General features: G+C 38.2%; 2 protein-coding genes and 1 long non-coding RNA gene across 4 annotated transcripts in view; 1 reads left to right on the top strand and 2 right to left on the bottom strand.

The window, feature by feature from the left end:
* Positions 1-6,914, bottom strand: part of megf10 (multiple EGF-like-domains 10) — a 63,394-nt gene extending 56,480 nt beyond the window's left edge. The window contains exons 1-3 of the mRNA XM_085280563.1: positions 6,661-6,914; positions 1,238-1,373; positions 123-224 (exon numbers count right to left, since the gene is read on the bottom strand). Coding sequence (XP_085136689.1) covers positions 123-224; positions 1,238-1,356 — 221 coding nt within the window. The 5' untranslated portion in view covers positions 1,357-1,373; positions 6,661-6,914. The remainder of the gene's footprint in view (positions 1-122; positions 225-1,237; positions 1,374-6,660) is intronic.
* Positions 6,915-11,783: 4,869 nt separating this feature from the next.
* LOC146571390 (uncharacterized) lies at positions 11,784-12,596 on the bottom strand. The gene is made up of 2 exons (XR_014893114.1): positions 12,455-12,596; positions 11,784-12,232 (listed from the first exon to the last, which is right to left on the bottom strand). It is a non-coding gene; the product is annotated as an uncharacterized LOC146571390 (long non-coding RNA).
* On the top strand, positions 12,140-18,679 carry LOC146571389 (chondroitin sulfate synthase 3-like). Of its 2 annotated transcripts, none has more exons than XM_085280562.1 (3): positions 12,140-12,584; positions 13,097-13,380; positions 14,460-18,679. In XM_085280562.1, the coding sequence occupies exons 1-3, from the start codon at positions 12,140-12,142 to the stop codon at positions 16,032-16,034; spliced, it is 2,304 nt and encodes a 767-aa protein (XP_085136688.1). In that variant the 3' UTR covers positions 16,035-18,679. The 2 variants fall into 2 exon arrangements, with proteins under 2 accessions (XP_085136688.1, XP_085136687.1); XM_085280561.1 differs by having other exon boundaries at positions 12,140-12,704.
* The last annotated feature ends 63 nt before the right edge of the window (positions 18,680-18,742 follow it).

Here is an 18,742-nt window from a genome sequence, read left to right as displayed (position 1 = left end):
TCTGATTTAAATAAACAAAAAAAGAAAAACAACAGGGAAAAACTGTGGTACTGCCATTTAATCAAACCCATTATCACCACACATTTCCATACGTATCAAGTATCATTTTAATTGGTTCTTACCTGTGTTTGGTGCACTTAAACCAGTTGAGGATGTCAGTGCAGCTGGTGTAATAAATCTGATTAAAAGAATGGGCATATGACTCCTGCACTGTCACAGAGTAACTGAAACCACAGAAAGTGAAAAAAGAAAATGGATATCAGACATGAAACCAGTGTGTGGCTGATGATAGTTCATGACTGCCTCATTAATCGTCTCTGTTCAATTAGTTGATTTACTTCAAAAGAGATTGACACACAATAGATTGACACTCAACCAACTTTTATGTCCTTAAAATACCCGAGAAAACTAATTGCCTGTTTGTCCAAAAGCTTTGTTTTCTTAGAAGAGATAATGATACAATAAATAGTTTATAAGATTAAAAATTATAGGTCTTAACATCTTTATGCTATGCCTGCAGGGCAACCAATTGAAGTTATTGGCCTTCATATAGAAATATAATTATATATATAGGTGTCATTTGTTTAACAATGGAAATGCATATGGTTTCTAATATCTTGTGCAAACTGTTACAGTGCTGGATTTATATATTAAAGTGAGCCAGTCAAAAGCTCAGGTTTCAGCTTTCGGTTTCAGCAGAGAGCAAAAACTGAAAGTACTCTGCAAACAAAGTACTCTGCAAACAAAGTACTCTGCAAGTTTTGACAAACCTTGACAGAGAAACTTTTTGTGTTCAGCCTTGTTTTGAAGATATGTTTCTGCGTTATGAGGCTGAACAGAACAGATTCTCTGTAAGTCATGTAAGTCTCATCAGTAACCTCGACAGGTAAGTCTGTGTGTGCACAAGCTCTAGTAACTGTGTCTTTAGCATTCAGTGGAATGATGGTACTATAATTAGGGAAATGAGCGATGCTCAGCTTTACTGGGATAGTCCTGAACATAGAAGTTTTTTTCATCCTTGCAAATGGAAAAACAGACTGCTAAGTATTGACACTTTAAACACAGCTTAAGAAAGTTATCAGGTTGATAACACATTTCCACTGTTAGTGCATTAGCATGTAGTGTTAGTATCAGGGGCGTAATGTTACGGCGATGCTTAGTATAGTCTGGAGGTGGGTAAAGGACACCTAATGCTGAATGCCTTTATTGCCCTTCATGAGCTATTATCTTGACTAACCTCTCCCAGTGGCTGCAGACATTGGGATCCTCCAGGTTGAGGGAGGAAGCGATGCAAGGCAAGTTACAGAAGACTACAGTCAGCAAGACTGTCCTGTGGAGCAACAGTGATGTAGTCATCGCTGTGAGGGCTGCACCTTAAGACAAGGAAGAAGGAGAAAACACCATTTAAGTTTCTGTTGTCTGAAAAACATTCGGTAAACTCTGGTGATTGTAAGCTACCAACAGTCCCTCGGGGTATTTATTTATGCAATTACTTATTTCTGTACTTATGTCATTCTGAAATTTCCAAATCCAATATCATTGTCAATTCCTAATACATCTGTGCTTTACTATGTTTGTAGTCTATATGATCCTGTTTAATTTTGTTCTCGACATAATTGTTAAAAGTCAAAACCAACTACAATGTTTAGATTCTGCTGAGATCTGTACTTTTCTGTACTTTTCTCATTTACCATTTACACTCTCAGGGTGTAAATGGTAGATAGAAAGCACTTAGATGTAAAAAGTGCTTGTGTGAATGGATGTGAATGAGGCTTTGAGTGCTCAAATAAAGTAGAAATGTGTTATATAAGAAACAGTCCATTTACCAGAAGTATGAACATGTATTTGACACGATTAATTATATTGTAACTGACATAATTTGACTTTAACATAGATCCTGTTTTAATCAGCTATTCCAACCAAATGCTTGAGATACAGAATCTGAACTTTTCAGCTGATACAGATGTGTACAAGATTGTTTGCCCACCTATGAAAATTTCTTTTGTGCAGGGAAACAACCCAGACCCAATTTTTGCTAAATCACTGTTTGAGGTTTTCTTTCAAAATCTTTACAATTTTCTTTCCTCGTGGTTCTTTACACTTTGATGTGAACCTGTTCCCACCAAAGCATTCCCACAGCATAATCCTCCCACTACTGTGTTTCACTGTGGGGATGCTGTTCTTTGGGTTGAACACCTCTCCCCTATTTAAGCATAAATATAAGCAGTGTCTCTGCCAAAGAGCTCTTGTTTTTACATGGACCAAAGAAGGCACTTGCAGTATGCATCATCTTTCTCCAGATTGTTCTTAGCGTAGTAAGGAAGGACTTGCAGCTCTCTCAATTGATTTCACATGCAGACTTTAAAATACATTTAACCCTTTCACACACAGTGGTCACTACAGTGCACAGCTATTCAAAGGCTGTTTTCTTGTATTTGTGTCAGTGTTGATAGTATACTTGCACATAAACCACTGCCAGCCACTCCAAAGGTGATGTTGTCCACCTAAGTGGACATGTAAAAAACTCTTTGAAAAGTACATGTTTAAAAAAATGAAGGCTTAAAATGAATAAAAATACTTAAGAAAAAAATCCTGATTGAGGTTTCATGCATGAAAGGGTTAAATGATTTTCTGACATCATTACTGGAAACTTGTTCTTGTTTTTAATATGACTCTTAGTTATTTTAATGTGGTTTTTTAATTTTAATTTTATTATGCTGTCTGAAACAGGTCTCTCTTGTAAACGAGATGTTGAGTCTTAATGACAATGAAGTCTCAACCGGTATAAAAAAAAGTTTTTCTTCTTGGTCTGCAATTTCACAATCCATTCCTGTCAGGGTTCTGTTCAATTCACTTCAATTTTATTTATACTGTCCTAAATCACAACAGTCACCTGAAGGTGCTTTATATTGTAAGGTAAACACCCTACAATCAAAGTTCTAGCGTCTTGTCAGTTGTTCTGACAAGTTGTTCTATATATAAATCTATTACATTGTGAGCAGCAACAAATTTCTCAAGTCTAAAAATTTATTTTGTTTTTGATAAAAAAAACCAAACAAGTTCGGCGCATGGTGAGGGATGCCAAACGCCGGTATCGGGAGCATCGCTTCCACCAGGGCGACACATGGAGCATGTGGCATGGATTGCTCACCATCACAGATTGCAGTTTAGCTGCTCCATCACTGAATTTATTCTCACCTCCTTTAACACTTTGGCATACTGCTGCCACTGCAAAGGACAAAGGCAGACTACAGCATGTAATCCACTCCACTGAAAAGGTGAATGACTGCAATCTGCCTTGCCTACAAGACATGTACTCCTTCATGCAAGTGAGACAGGCAATCAGGATTGCTACTGACTCTTCACCCGGGCATAAATTGTGATATTTCCCTTTTACAGGAGGTTGTGGTCCATCAGAACCAACACCTCATGGCACAAGAAGACGTCGGACTACGTAACAACACCCCCTCACTTAACATGTTACAACAACACACTTATTTACTCAGGCTACAATAACTTTCCCACTGGACTCAATACATGCACTTTGCACACCCCAACACACACACACACACACACACACACACACACACACACACACACACACACACACACTTAAGGTAGGTAGTTAGTATATATTCCTGATGTATTTATTTATATTAATATTTATTTTGAGATGTATATATTATATATATTGTAAATACCATATATTCTATTTCTGTACCATTGGTTTTTTTGCACCACAAGACCAAGATCATGGATGACTAAGCCGCTGCAAAAAATGTACCACAGACACATAGAGGAAATCCCTGACATAAAGAAATCCTACCAGTGGATAGAAAAGGCTTGCTTAGAGGCCAGCACAGAGGCAATGATAATAGCAGCACCAGAACAGAGCCTAAACACAAGATCCAGACATTTACCAAAAGCAGCACAAGAAAATAGAGAAGTGCTAGGGGCTGAAAGAACTGCTGCTAGAAGGTATAGTCCAAATTGGTTCTTGCGGTAATAAGAGTATTAAGAGCCAGGCACAACACTGGAGGTCTCTATCCAGAATAGTGCAGTCCTAGGAACAACTAAGACAGTGCGCAGAACCCTCTAACACCCATGTCTCTGGTTGAGGACCCGAGCTCAAGGATCAAGCACATACCACCCCCAGAAGAAGATTTTAACATTACGTGTTTTTACAGATAGAAGGAAATTGTGAGTTACTTTTGCAAGATAAGTTTGCCGATGCACAAAATGTGCCTAAATAGAATACTTTAGGTAATAAGTTTATGGGTAACTTTTTTTTAATCTAACAAACAAATATAGATATGAAAAGAAATAAACTAAAATAGAAAACAGCTGTAGTCATGTTGTTTTTCATACATATCAGCATCTTCAGTGGGGTTTATTGTGAACATTTAAAAAAGACTTTTGATGAGTTTGGCTAGCAAAAAGTTCTCACGTTTACTCATTTTTATCAGTCTGATAGTTTAAAAGTGTGGCAGGGTGTGGTTTGTGGCTCAGCTGCAGGGGAGGAGTGGAGCAGTGGTGTCAGGGTGTGGTGTCAGGGGAGGCTGACGCACACCTCAGCTCCATCAGCTGATCATGTCTCCCATGTAAAAGATGTGCTGGGACCTGAAATGGTGCGTTGTGTGTATGTAGCAGCTGAAAAGCTGCAACAAAAAATCCCAAACAATAAAACATCTAGCAACGTGCAAGCTGTGTGTGTGTGTGTGTGTGTGTGTCCTCATTCATGTCACAAAAAGTTAATCAGATTCTCAGAAAAAATGAGTGGACATATTGTTATGTTTCCTTTTGTGAATGCTGTCTGTAAACAAATTAATGACAAATTATTTTAGCTCTAACTTCTGTTATCTGGGTTCTCGAGAAAGTTAGAACTCAAAATGTGCCACTTCTGCACAGGCACAATTCACACACAGTGATCACAAATATTTAATGATCTTTATAGCTACCCACCTTGCAAAACACAAACTTTATGATTCAACACCATGTGACACATTTAGGGGACATATGTAAATTGTACCAAAAAAGAAAGAACTGGGTTACAGTATACTCAAATGGGAAGGACCTGAGAAAGCGTTGTAGCCTGCAAACTCACCATTATTTTTTAACTTATTTGTAGTCAAACTGAAATTAGGCTTAAACTTCCCTTCAACTCTCCCCACCACTAACTATATTTAAAACACATAAAACAAAGTATCATCAGTTTAGCTAAACTAATAAATTTAGAATTAAATACTGAACATCAACCTCAACTCAAACCTATACTATAAAGAAATGGTGTAAGATCAGTGAATCAAAATTGTGCTAAACACTCATTCAAATTATCAATGGTTAAAATCTCCTTAAGAGTTTCTAGAATTTGTATAAGAGTCCAAATTAAGTACGGATGACCTTTTTTAATAGTACACAGACATTAAATGACTAGCGCATCACACTTCATGGCGGTGGTGGCCAAGCAAAATCTTTTGAGGTCAACACTTCTAGCCAGCCTTCTTTCAAAAATACTGGCTAATGGAGTAAGCCTACAAGATGTCTCTAGTAGCTGTATGGGTAGTAACATTGTGTCTGTTCAGGCAGTGTATTGGATACTGGAGCCAGTCATCTCTGATTTCATTCTGCTGAAAGTGGGCACAGCTGCACTGACCAATGCTGAAATCCTCCCCACCCCAAGACAACTGCACTGCTACGCACATAAGGGCTATGCTGTATGCGTGAAAGAGCTCCAGGCACAATGCTAATGAAATGGATTAAGCTAGGCTGCATAACTTATACTAGCAGTCAGGCAGCACAGCATTGATGGCTCTCTCTATGCACAAAGGAATTCCAGAAAAGCAGATCTGCTGCTTGAAATCCCTGAAAAAAACAGTCAGGCTTTAGCGCAGTATTTATTTGCAAACACATGCAATTTTGACGTCAATTCTCTCTTTTTAGAATTGGTGTAAATGGAACTAAATGAGATGTATAAATATGAGCAGTCATATACTCAGTTTTCTTTAAGCTAATTAATTTAGAAAGTTTTTAAAGTTATAGCATCCAAGTCTGTCGTAGAGTTGTTTGTCGTCAGAACATATTTTCAGTACTGCTAGTGCAGTACTTTTGCCTTTTTACTCTTTAAAAACAAAGGAAAACAAAAGAAAACAAACCAAAAAAAAAAAAAAAAAAACAACCAAGAGAGAGTTTCGAAGCTAGGAGCTTTGTACTTTGATTTCACCTACTGTGAAAGTATTGAAGATGTCAAAGATAAGCATAGGTCTGAAACTCTCAAACGGTTCCTATCTGACCATTACTCAGTGTTTACAGCTAGTAACCTTTGCAGTTGGTGGTTTAAACCACCAAAATATGGAGATGGGTGATTTTGAGAGGTGCAAATTATTAAACCCATTGACATCTCTCGGTCACTATTTTTTGTCCTCCTTTTGCAAGATAGTTCAAATCTAGAGTTTAAGATTGTAAAACCCCAACAGCATTTAGGTCTATGAAAGACGTCCAAATTTAAAGCACAACAGGAATAAAGTTCAAATCTACCAGAAGAGCTACACTGAAAAAACAAACAAAAACATTTTATGTATATTTTTTTTCTATAGCAGATTCTTGTGCAGTCATTTACAGTTATTACATAAAAATATCACACAAATCAGTACAATACAATACCTTCTCTATGAGCAAAACACGATCATGCCACGGCTGTCGATCCGTCCTTCGGTGTATGAGGTTGATATGTCCAGTAGTTAAAAAAAAAAAGACAAGAAAAGGAAAAAGTGTTATCCCCCTGAAACCGCGTAAGAAATAAATCATAAACTGAAATTAAAATTAAAAATAACTAGTGGAAAGCGCATTAGTCGAATCGTTTTCTCAGATTTCTACAACGTTTCGTCGCCAGAACGATAAACTTTTCCCATTGTCAAAATACTGGTGACCAAGTATGTGACGTCATTGATGCGGCATCAACAGCATCTTTCTGAGGGTTGTGTAGCAACACTTTGACTCTGCTGCCACCTGCCGCAAAACACCATCCCATTAGAAACACACGATGAGTACGTCTCATCTACACAGAACAGGAACACAAACAGAATATACAATACAAACCAAGGACTCATAATAGCATAATTAAAATTTACACGGTATACTGAAATAAAAAAAGAAAATGATTTTTTTTCTTTTACATTTAATTCTATTGATATAATTATTCTAAAAGATAACAGGGATAAAAGTAATATCCCAGTGGTAGAAGCTTTATTAATGTAATAAGGCCCCAGGTAAAATTTCTTGCTCAATAAATTGTATGTATAGTCTCTGTTGTCAGCAAATCAGAGAATGATGTTTAAAATTCAACACTTAAACAGCCTAAACCTAGAGAGTTGTTGGTTTTTTAGATTTTAAATATGCATTTTGACATTGATCAGAGTAAGTGGAGCATCACATTTATTTATGTGTTCAACAAATAAATATTAACGTTAATCATAAAATAAAGGAAACCTCATTGTGAGTAGATAGAATTGCATTGTTTGCTGTAAAAGGCAAAACAGTAATCTGCTAGTAAACAGTAAGCTGCAGATTAGAAGGAATGAAATTGTGCTTCTTGTTGTTCTAGACAAAATAAATAAGCTGTGCTTTGGTCTCCCTCTGCTAACCGTTGCCTTCTAGAGCTCACATATGAGCTTTTGCCTTTATAAAGATAAAGGTTGTGAAGTTGGTCATTTAAAATAGCTACGTCTTCTTTTTCAGTAGATTTCATTTGGAGTAATGAGACATTCAATTTTGGAAATCAAAGTTTGTTCTTCCCTTTTTATGTTTCAGGTTAAATTACTGCTATAGTTCTAAGGAAATTAAAAGATTTCCCAGTAAACACAGAAGCTGTTTTCATCAGTTATTTTGTGGAGAAAGAAGGACGCTATTCTCAACATGAGGTATAACAGCCTAATGCTCTAAAGCAGATAGCCCCTCACTTCTCCCTGGCTGGTTTTGCCCAGTTTGTTTTCCCTCTGTCTCTCCATTTTGGTTATCGCTCTCTTTCTCACTCCCTCTCTGTCTGTTGATGTTGTTGTCTGCATTTATGGGCATGACTAATCCAGGGTTCCCCCTCTGGCAATTCAGCTGGCAGTCAATCTTTGCTGACTTGTTGAGCTACACAGTGAAACCCTGGCTTCTTCTTTTCTGTGTATTTGCACAGCTCCTGTTTTCCCTGGATGTTTACCATGTGTTAATACAACCTGCAACTCGGGTGTAAGTACCCTATAACCACATGTAATTTTCCGTCACAAGTCAGGTTTTTACAGGAAACACTGAAATAATGACACTGTTAGACATGCAACTAAGGCGTAAGTATCCTGTAATTGTGCCTAATATCAAGTGGCAAGTCAGGTTTTTACAGGAAACAATGACATAATTACATTGTACTTTTGGGGGCATGGGTCGTATTATGACGTCACAATCAGAGTCCCTGCAACAGTATTTGATAGTTTTCTTTTCTAGACATGAAAAATCTTAATTTAATAATATTACTTTAACCATTTAACAATTCAGAAAAGTTACAGGGTTAATTTTTATGCTGTGCAAGGCAAGTCTCTAAGCTTGTTGTTAGGTAATACTTTAAAATTTAACTTAGCTGTATGTTATTAACCCATCCTAGAAGCAAAAATCTAATTTTGTAGCTAAATAATTTTATTAAAGGTTGTCTGTCTCTATGTGTTAACCTTGCTATAGAGTTGCAACCTATCCAGGAGGTACCCTGCCTTTGTGTATGTCAGCTGAGATAGGCTCTCTAACTAATAGTCATTTCACATATTGTCACAATGCTTTTTTATTATAACTGGTCAACTATACTTTCTATAATATATATATATATATATATATATATATATATATATATATATATATATATATATATATATAAATACGGAGTAATGAACTGTAGTCAGGTAGTGGCAGTACAGCTATTATGGAGTGATCCAGTTTTTCCATTTTAATCAATAATCATAATCAGGAATGCCCATAGTTTAATGGCACAATTTTTGGTTTAAACATATTTACATACCACACTTTCCTGTATTAGGGAAGGATTGCAAAGTTAGTCAAACAAGCATTAGAATTTTTTTTTTTAAAGAGCAACAGTAAAGAGTAAAGAGAGTAAATATTAAGGCATTACACTCGTTTAACTTCAGTAAGATGAATAGTGTTTCTCTTTTCCAGAAAAAAAACTATCCTGTGACTCTTTTTCTTCAAACTTACAGTACGATTTAAATTCCATGCTGTCTTTCAAACAAACATCAACATCTCCCTGTGTGCTAGGACCTCGAAAAACTACTGTGAAATATCTAAATGACCAGAAAATATAATGACAAAAAATATATCCATGTGTTTTTCTGACTCATTTTCAACTGTCCAGAGATTGTAGGGTCTAATCTCCTAACAACAAGTAACTGCAACAAAAGTTCTGTGTGCTACATATGCAGAGTGATTTCATCTCCTCCACTCTATTCAGAACTGCAGGGCAATGTGGCGGCTTCCACATTGCTATGTATTTTTAATGGATTAATTCAAAGTTTATGAAGGCGCATCATTTTCTTGGAAGATGTAATTGCATGCTGATCTGTGGTGGTTGTAGCTCAGGTGGTAGAACAGGACATCTACTGATAGGAAGGTTGGTGGTTTGATCCATGGCTGCATGCCAAATATCCTTGGGACATGCAAGATACTAAGCCAAAGTTGCACTCTGATGTATCTTTCGGGGTGTGAATGTTAGCTCGAAAACACTTAAAAGCATAGAAGAATGTGCTTCTGTGAATGTGACATCCTGTATAAAGCGCTCTGAGTGCTCTGGGAGAGTAGCAAAGCCCTATATGAGAAACAGTCTACTTACCATTTAATCTATGTATATTTATGAGTACAGCATTCTTTTGTCTTTTAAATAACCTCAAAAACAATGGACTCTACATTCAACAGACTTTCAGTGTTTTTTTTCATAATTCACTTGTACCTGTGGAAATAAAATAAATATAAGAAGATCTATAAGAAGAAACAAAAATTAAACACTTCTTTTTGTTTGTTTTGGTATGTTTCACAGATTTGATTCTACAACTGAACATGTATAATCATTTTCTCCATCTGCATTGGTTCTGTAGATTGTCAATAGCTTGACAGAAAAAGCTATGGGAAGGCATAGTGCTGGGCTTTTCTTAACAAAACACAAAAACTTTAATCAACATCGCATAATCTGAGTGGAAAATAAAGTGACTATATTTTAATAATTATATTTTTGTACATCAATCCAATACAGTAAGGAAGATTATCCATCCATCCATTTTCTTCCGCTTATCCGGGGCCGGGTCGCGGGGGCACCAGCCCAAGCAGAGAAGTCCAGACCTCCCTCCCTGGCGTTCCCAGGCCAGCTGAGAGATATAATCTCTCCAGCGTCCTGGGTCTGGAAAACCTCGCCCAGGAGGTGCCCAGAGGGCATCCTTGTCAGATGCCCGAACCATCTCAACTGGCTCCTTTTGATGTGGAAAGATTAATATATTTAAATCTGTGAGAGCCACAGGTGTTGTGATAGATTAAATACAGAAAACCTATCCGGTGTTCCAGGTTAACTGGTTGGATTTGTTTACATATTCCATGCTCTGAGTTCCAGATGTTTGATCCTGGTCTTCTCTCTCTGTCTCTCTCTCTGTTAGTGTGTCATGCGATTTGACAAGAGGTCTCCAGCTCATGCAAATATTATCTTCAGGCAACAATGAAATTATTATTATTATTATTATTTTTAAATCAAAAAGTCTTCTGCTCTGTCTCCTACCTCTCTCTTTCTATAACATAAAAAACGAGCCATCATTTTTTTTTCGACTCGTACCTCGAGTTGACTGACTCAGGAAACACGCAAACGTGATGTAAAAATTTTTACGTGGGCAGCTGCTACTCTATATAACGTGATGTTATGGCAAACCTCTGCACAAAATCAGCAAATGTAGCTTGTTCCTCAGGGCAGAGCTACAGCAGCTTGTGTTTGCCCTCAGACTGACTGATCTAATTTAAAAATGTCAAACGGAATTTAAAAGGAATGAATCTTGACAAACCGCATGACACACTGACAGACAGAAGCCCATTCAGTAAAAATGACGAATCTGCGGATCCAACATCTGAAACACTGAGAGTGGAATATGTAAACGAATCTAACCAGTTAATATAAAAACCAGTTGGAACCACCTGGAACACCGGGACTATTACGAGGCTCCATAATCCGCAATTGCAGTTTAAAAAAAGAAAGAAAGAAAGGAAAAAAGGTCCATTGGAGTAAACGGAGATGACGCGACTCTTCCATTTAACCGATCTGCTTTAGCCCAGATCCGCTGAAATGAGACCAGATCCCTGCACCTCGACCATTCCATTCAATTTAACCGACCAGTTCCGCACGAATGAAACGGACTGCGCGATAGCACAGCTGATAATACGTTTATTTTTCAGCCTAACCAACTGGAATATTGCGGGTTTATTGTGAAGAGATGGTTATAAAATTGTGGCGTGGTAAGGTCTTATAATGCTCATGCACGTATATTTGTATGATTCGTCAGTCTACGGTGATAAAGCTTTTATTTTGTATTGGCAATCATTTTAAAAGTTGTTAGAGAAAAGGATACTTTCAAAACAAAAGTATTGACATTTTGTTATATTTGTTACTCCTTAGACCAATGTTAATTTTCGAAGGTTTTATACACCGTTGTAATTTGCATGTCGTGGTTAATCAGTTGGTTTTTATTAAAACAAACAAACGAGAAAACTATTGCTGCAAGTTTATGGACATTTGCTTTTATTCTGAAAAGGAAATACGACTGGAAGTCGATTTGTTTTTGTTGACGGACGACAAGATAGCGGTCCCAGATGAGGACAAAATCATTTAACCCCCAAAGAAACTAAAATACAAATATTCAGTACAGACGTCATGGGATGGCTGGGGACAGGCTAACATGTTTCTTAATGTTGTGAAGGAAATGCCCCGCTACGTGACTTATGCTACTAAAACGGAAACTTCCTGCTCCATAGGGATAGCATGCTTCACAGATTAGCACCACCCTTACAGCGTCAGCAATCATACATTTGGTCCCCGTTAACCGCAGAACTGTACTCTTCGTAGGATACGAAAATGGCTGTTAAGTCCAGAAGATCGTGGACGACCGTGATCTTCGGCGTCTTTCTCGGATTCACAGCGTCCTCTTGGCTCATTTTACCTCAGGTTCTGGAAAGTAAAAGGAAAAGATCTGCCATGTGTTTGTACTACAGTGACTCCGCCGTTGCTATAGGTGCTGACATCCACGGGAAGTCCGTGTCAGTCAAAGATCTGGACAGTCCGGAGGAGAACAGGTTATTCAGTACGAAGAACAGCAGTGCACATTTAGGCAGAACCCAAAGCAAACCAAAGCGTTTCATTTATGTTGGCGTGATGACAGCCAAAAAATACCTGACGTCTCGAGCACGGGCTGCGTATGAGACATGGGCGGCTTCTATACCCGGGAAGGTGGAGTTCTTCTCGAGCGCTGGGTCTGGGACCGTCCACGCGCCTGCTCCCCTCCCTGTGGTTTCGCTGGCAGGTGTTGATGATTCCTATCCACCACAGAAGAAATCATTCATGATGCTAAAGTACATCCATGACCATTACCTGGATAAATTCGAGTGGTTCATGCGGGCAGATGATGATGTTTATATAAGAGGTGCTTATTTTGGGAGTGAATTTGATGCCAGTGCAGTTTGTTTATTTGTCACAGAAAAATGGAACATGCTATGCATTATGCAATATTGTGTCGCTTTAGTGAAAACAACATCTCTTTGAAATTACTGAGATAAATTAATGTAGTCTCATTTTAGGCAACCAAAGCTACGATTGTACACTTTGCTAAGTTGTTAATATTTTTCATCCAGCTACAAAGTGTAAAAAGAGTGTTTTAATAAAAAAACAAAACAAACAGTGGGTTACATGCTTACATACTTTGAGTCTTTATCTTGAGAGATAAGTAAGATAAAGGCATGCACACATACACGTCTAGAATACATACATTTTGCCATTTTTGATAACAGTTATTTCTTACAACTCACTTTCTGCTAGGTGGGAAGCTGGAATTGTTCTTGCGGTCACTCAACAGCAGTCAGCCCCATTACCTTGGCCAGACAGGGCTGGGCACAGCTGAAGAATTAGGACGACTGGCTCTAGAACCCGGAGAAAACTTTTGCATGGGAGGTCCTGGGATGATCTTTAGTAGAGAGGTGTTACGCAGGATGGTCCCTCACATCAGTACCTGTCTAAGGGAGATGTACACCACCCATGAGGATGTGGAAGTAGGGCGTTGTGTACGACGCTTTGGAGGCACACAGTGTGTATGGTCTTATGAGGTAAGACTTGAATCTGCGTGTGTGTATGTGTGAGAGATTGTGTTTCAGGTCATTAGCATGTGGCAGATCGAGAAAACTTCACATGGGGAGGCAAAGGAGGGGCAGAGGTGTAGGCAGGGTGGCACACACTTCTTCAGTGGGGTATGTGAAAATCCCCTATATGTACATGGAGTCAAGAAAATATCCACAAAAACACTTTAAAACTATTTGCTATATCATTCTTCTAAGAAAACAAAGACATTTTTTGAGTAGGTAGGTTTAGACTATTCGTTTTTACAAGTATTTTAAAGACATAAAAGTTGTGGTGGGCCTCTACAGCAGAGGGGCAGTGTGCCCCTCACACCCCCATGTAGATCCACCCCTGTTCTTAGCATATTGGATTATTTCTTTTTTGTCAGACTTCTAAAATCTGTGAGTGATCCTTCCAGTCAGTATTTTCCTATATATTCACAGATATCACAGATATTAATTGATATTTTCTTGGAGGTCACCCAACTGTACTGTCCCTCTGTGAAATGGTACCTTATCGTAGTGGAGTGGTTTGTGTGTCCCAGGGATACCAGGGGCTGTGTTGCCCTGGTAGGGTCTCCTATGGCAAATTAGTTCTGGTTGAGGGAACAGACAAAGAGCAATTCAAAAACCCCTATGTGCAGAGGATTGAGGGAACTGTTCATCCTGCCCGGGATAGGGTTGCTGGATCCCCACACTAGAGATTGGGACCGAAGAGGGTGCCCGAGGGCCCGGCTTTAGTCCATGGAGCCCAGCTGGGCCCAGCCTGAAAAAGGGACATAGGCCCCCCTTCCGAGGCCGCTTCCCGCATGAGGCACCATAGGCGTCAGGTGCAATGAGTGCTGGATGGCAGCCAGGACGGAGACCCTGGCAGACCAATCCCCAGCTACCAAGGCCAGCAAGCAATTAGGACATGGAATGTATTTTGTTTCGTGAAAGAAAAATAATTGTCTTGTTGTTTAACAAATTTGAATTGCTAATGATATATATCATCCAGCTCTAATCAACAATGTTGTGTGTATTGATGCTTGGACATCCATACTCTTATTACTTTTAAATTCTTTCCGTAGATGCAGCAACTGTTCTATGAAAACTATGAACACAACAAAAAAGGCTTCATTGAAGAACTTCACAGTCGCAAGATCCACAATGCCATTACGCTCCATCCCAACAAAAGTCCTGCCTACCAGTACCGGCTCCACAACTACATGCTCAGCTGTGAGATCTCAAGGCTCCGTTACCGCACGATCCTACTCCATCGTGAAGGCCTACATATGAGTTATCTTAGTGATACAGAAATACTGTGGGAGGACCAACAGCTGGGGTCTCCACCTTCCTACATGCGCTATGTGCCCAGTGAGAGAAATGATGTCACTGAGTGGGATTTCCTGACAGGCCAACATATTTATTCTGCCATTGAAAACAAGATGGCTAGGCAAAGCCTTGGAAAATTGCTTCGGACTGCCCTTGAAGACAATATTATACTAGAGGTCATGGAAATGATTAATGAAAATTCAAAGACACGTGGCCATGTAATTGACTTTAAAGAGATTCAGTATGGCTACTACAGGGTGGATCCAATACATGGTGCAGAATACGTCTTAGACTTGTTGCTTCTGTACAAAAAACACAAGGGACGTAAAATAACTCTGCCTGTGAGGCGGCATGCTTACCTTCAACAGTCCTTCAGCCGACCTTTCTTTAGTGAAGCTGAAGATCTAAATGTTTCAGAACTTATGGCTGCCATCAACTCTGAATCCCAATCCCTGTCATTCCTATCCAACTCTCTGAAGTTCTTGTCACCTTTCCAGTTCTATGAGTCAACAAGAGAAATGTGGGAGCAAAGCCAGAAAAAGATCAGCATTCTCGTCCCACTGTCTGGTCGCTATGGCACTTTTATTCGGTTTATGGAGAACTTTGAGAAAGTGTGTTTGATACCTAAACAAAATGTTCAGCTCTGCATCATTTTGGTGGACAATGTAAACAATAAGAATATAAAAAAGCATATTCATTTAATAATGGACTATAAGAGAAAGTATCCTAAAGCTGATATGTCTGTAATCCCCATGACAGGAAATTTTTCACGAGGGCTGGCTCTAGAGCTGGGTTCGTCACAGCTTGATAATGACACTTTACTGTTCCTCTGTGATGTTGATCTAATCTTTAGTGGTGATGCTCTGCAGCGCTGCAGAGATAATGCTATTCAAGGGAGACAGGTCTATTTTCCTGTTATCTTTAGCCAATACAGCCCTAAGATTGTGTACGGTGAAAAAGCCCCAAGTGAAAACAACTTTGTGCTCACCAAGAAAAGTGGCTTTTGGCGTGATTATGGCTTTGGAACCACCTGTGTTTTTAAGAGCGATTTACTAAAAGCTGGAGGTTTTGATACATCCATCCTAGGCTGGGGGTTGGAAGATGTAGACTTCTACACCAAGGTTATTAATTCTGGTTTAAAGGTTTTACGCAGTCAAGAACCAGGAATTGTCCACGTTTATCATCCTATCAATTGCAATTCAAGCCTTGAACAGAAGCAATATAAAATGTGTCTTGGGTCAAGAGCAAGTGCATTTGCATCAGCTGTGCAGTTAGCAGAGATGTGGCTTGAGAAACACATAGAGGTAGGCTATAACAGAACTTCATCCTGATACTTCAACTTTCCAGGACTCCTCTACTTTCTGTTCTGCTTAAACGCAGATAGCTATGCACTGTGGGGCCCAAGGCAGTCATGTCTCTAAAACTGAGTGTACTCTAACCAATGAAATGGTACTAGACACAGCTTAACCAGCAGGAGATAGACCAATGTTGAAGACACCAAAAGGAGATAGAACAGATCTGCACCCAATTTAGTGCAGAAGCAAGGCCAACTATCTGCTTCTTTACTTTATTCCAAACCAGCTGGAAAATTGGAAAAAATGAGAAAAATAAATATTTGTTATATGTAATAGCTAAATGTAGCTGATTGTTATTTGTACAGTTATGCATCACTCTCTACTAGTCTCCTTTTTATACCCGGATATAAATTAACTACTTGCTAATCTGGGTAAGTTGAGGAATTAATTAAATGACCCAAAGAACAAGTTGCATTATTCAAAATACTTGGCAATTAAAAAGTACTATCAGAAAATGAAATCAACAGAAATTATTGATATGGTAAGTGAGATTTGTAAATGCTGGAAGTTATTCATAGAGTGATATTTTACTTTGCTACAAGTTTGAGTCTGTAGCATAATTGTCGCCTACAACAATTATGCTGCCTACAACTCAGTGAGTCAGTGAATTAGATAATTTGTTGTTTCTCTCCATAAGTTCTCATTGAGCAGCATGGTGTGCTGCGCTAAACAATCTGTATGTATGTTTAGGTGAGCGATTTGGTACTGCTGTATTGATCTACGGTAAACTAATCTACCTTAATCTCCCACTGCAGTTTAGAAATAGGCTCGTGCAGAAGCTGAAGCTGAGCCCGTGTAGTTACTGTCTGTCCACATTTCTTGTATGCTTCTGTTCTAGAAATAAGTCCTGCTCAGCTGTCTTATTTCCAGTCTCAAGTCTAAATATAATGTTGCTTTCATTAATTTTAGAGTATCATAATTCAGCAGCTTCACTGCCATCATTTTACTCAATCAAAACCTAGGAAGATGCACTAAGACAGAACCTCATTCTCAGTTACCCAGGATGCATACAATAAATGTAGGCACAGCTTAAATCAAATACCAATGAAAAATGATATTATAGCTTTATAAATTAAAAAAAATTATTGTAAACACCAAAAGGACCCGAGACACTCAGCGTTGCACGTTGTGTGCATTTATGTACAACTGTGCCTTTCACTTTGCTGCCCCAGCAGCTTCCCAGTTGTTGCCACCTCCAACTCCAGCCTCCCTGGCACTACCCCCTGAACCTCCATCACACTTATATTTTTACATTATAAATAAATAAATAATCATTTCTGTGATTAAACCAAAGGTAAAGTGACACGCTGCATCTAAAGGCTTGAAAGTGGAATGCACTACCTACCAATAAATAAAATACTCAGTTAAAGGCAGGATAACCACTTTCACAATACTTTCTTATTCATGCACAAAAGATTTTTTTTTCTGCAAAACAAATCAAAAACATCTTACAATTTCAGACACAGCATTTATAAGCTTAGATAATTATGTGTTATAATGCACTTTAAGTTTGCCATGCAGCCAGATGGTGAGGTATTGTTTTATTAATATGAAGAATTAAAGTACTATACTAACCAGTTTTTGCATTTTAAAACAGACATTTTAACTTTTGTACAGTTTAAGATCAATTTCAGCATAAAGTTTACAGCTCTCTGTAACTCTATAGCTGATATAAGCAGTAGTATTTATTATAAAAATGAGATTTGATTGTAAAATATAAGCAAATGTCTAAATCTTGTTTTAGACTGAAGTCCTGTTTCTGAATTAAATATAGGCTTTCTCCCCTGACTGATTAAGCAATGATTGGGTGACCTTTAAAATCATTTAGACATTTGAGGTAAATCTAGTACAGGGTTGGTTGAAAATTCAATTTTTAATTATTTCACGTTGATTTAATGATGTTCATGTGGAACTGCAAAGTTTGAATGCTGTTAATTTACTGGCTCTGAATTTTTTTTTTATTGTTTTATTGACCATTTTTATTGTAATTATCCTTAGTGTAAATGATTGATTTTAATTCTTAATAGAAGATGTGTGATTATCCTTTATTGGTTCTATTTTTATTTTTGTTGTTGTTAAATGTGACTACAGAAGTCATTAGGACAGACTCTAGAAAAGCTGAAATTACACACAAATGAAAAACAAATCAACTTTTCAGTTTTCAAGACAGTGATCTGGAACCAACTGAAATTTGAGTGTCATTCTATTTCCTTCCTTTGCCCACTACAACAGTTAGTTTAACTTGCTAGTTTTTGCACCGTCTCAAAACAGTGCCCCAAAAGGCTCTGCCTGCACTGGTGGCAAAACAAAGCTCTCCACCAGATGTCACAGCTCCACACACAGTTGGTTTTTGAAGCTTGAAGTTGGTGAGTTCTTGGCCAAGCCTTTTGATTGGTTGACTGATTATGCAGCACTTTCTGGTATAAATATTTTGAGCCACCCCTGTTCCTGTCAGTTCAGGCAGACCTCTAGCACCTGTAATAAAGCTATTTTTCGCTGGCGTCTTTCACGCATGTGATGTTCTTCTGATGGTGCATTCTGATAATGCTGCAGTTTCTCTTTGTATGTTTTCTTTGTATTTTGCCACAGAAAATTGTTGGGCTAAATAAAGGACACTTTGTTAGCCATGAGCCATTTTGCATGAATTTGTATCTACAATCAATCACAGAGATAATATTGTGTGT

The sequence above is a fragment of the Mchenga conophoros genome, linkage group LG7 (assembly GCF_057382185.1).
Source record: "Mchenga conophoros isolate Kocher_MC1m ecotype Shallow Benthic linkage group LG7, M_conophoros_male_GT1.1, whole genome shotgun sequence".
NCBI lineage: Eukaryota > Metazoa > Chordata > Actinopteri > Cichliformes > Cichlidae > Mchenga > Mchenga conophoros.
The sequence above is the reverse complement of the archived record's forward strand: the minus strand, read 5'-3'. Positions and strand labels throughout refer to the sequence as shown.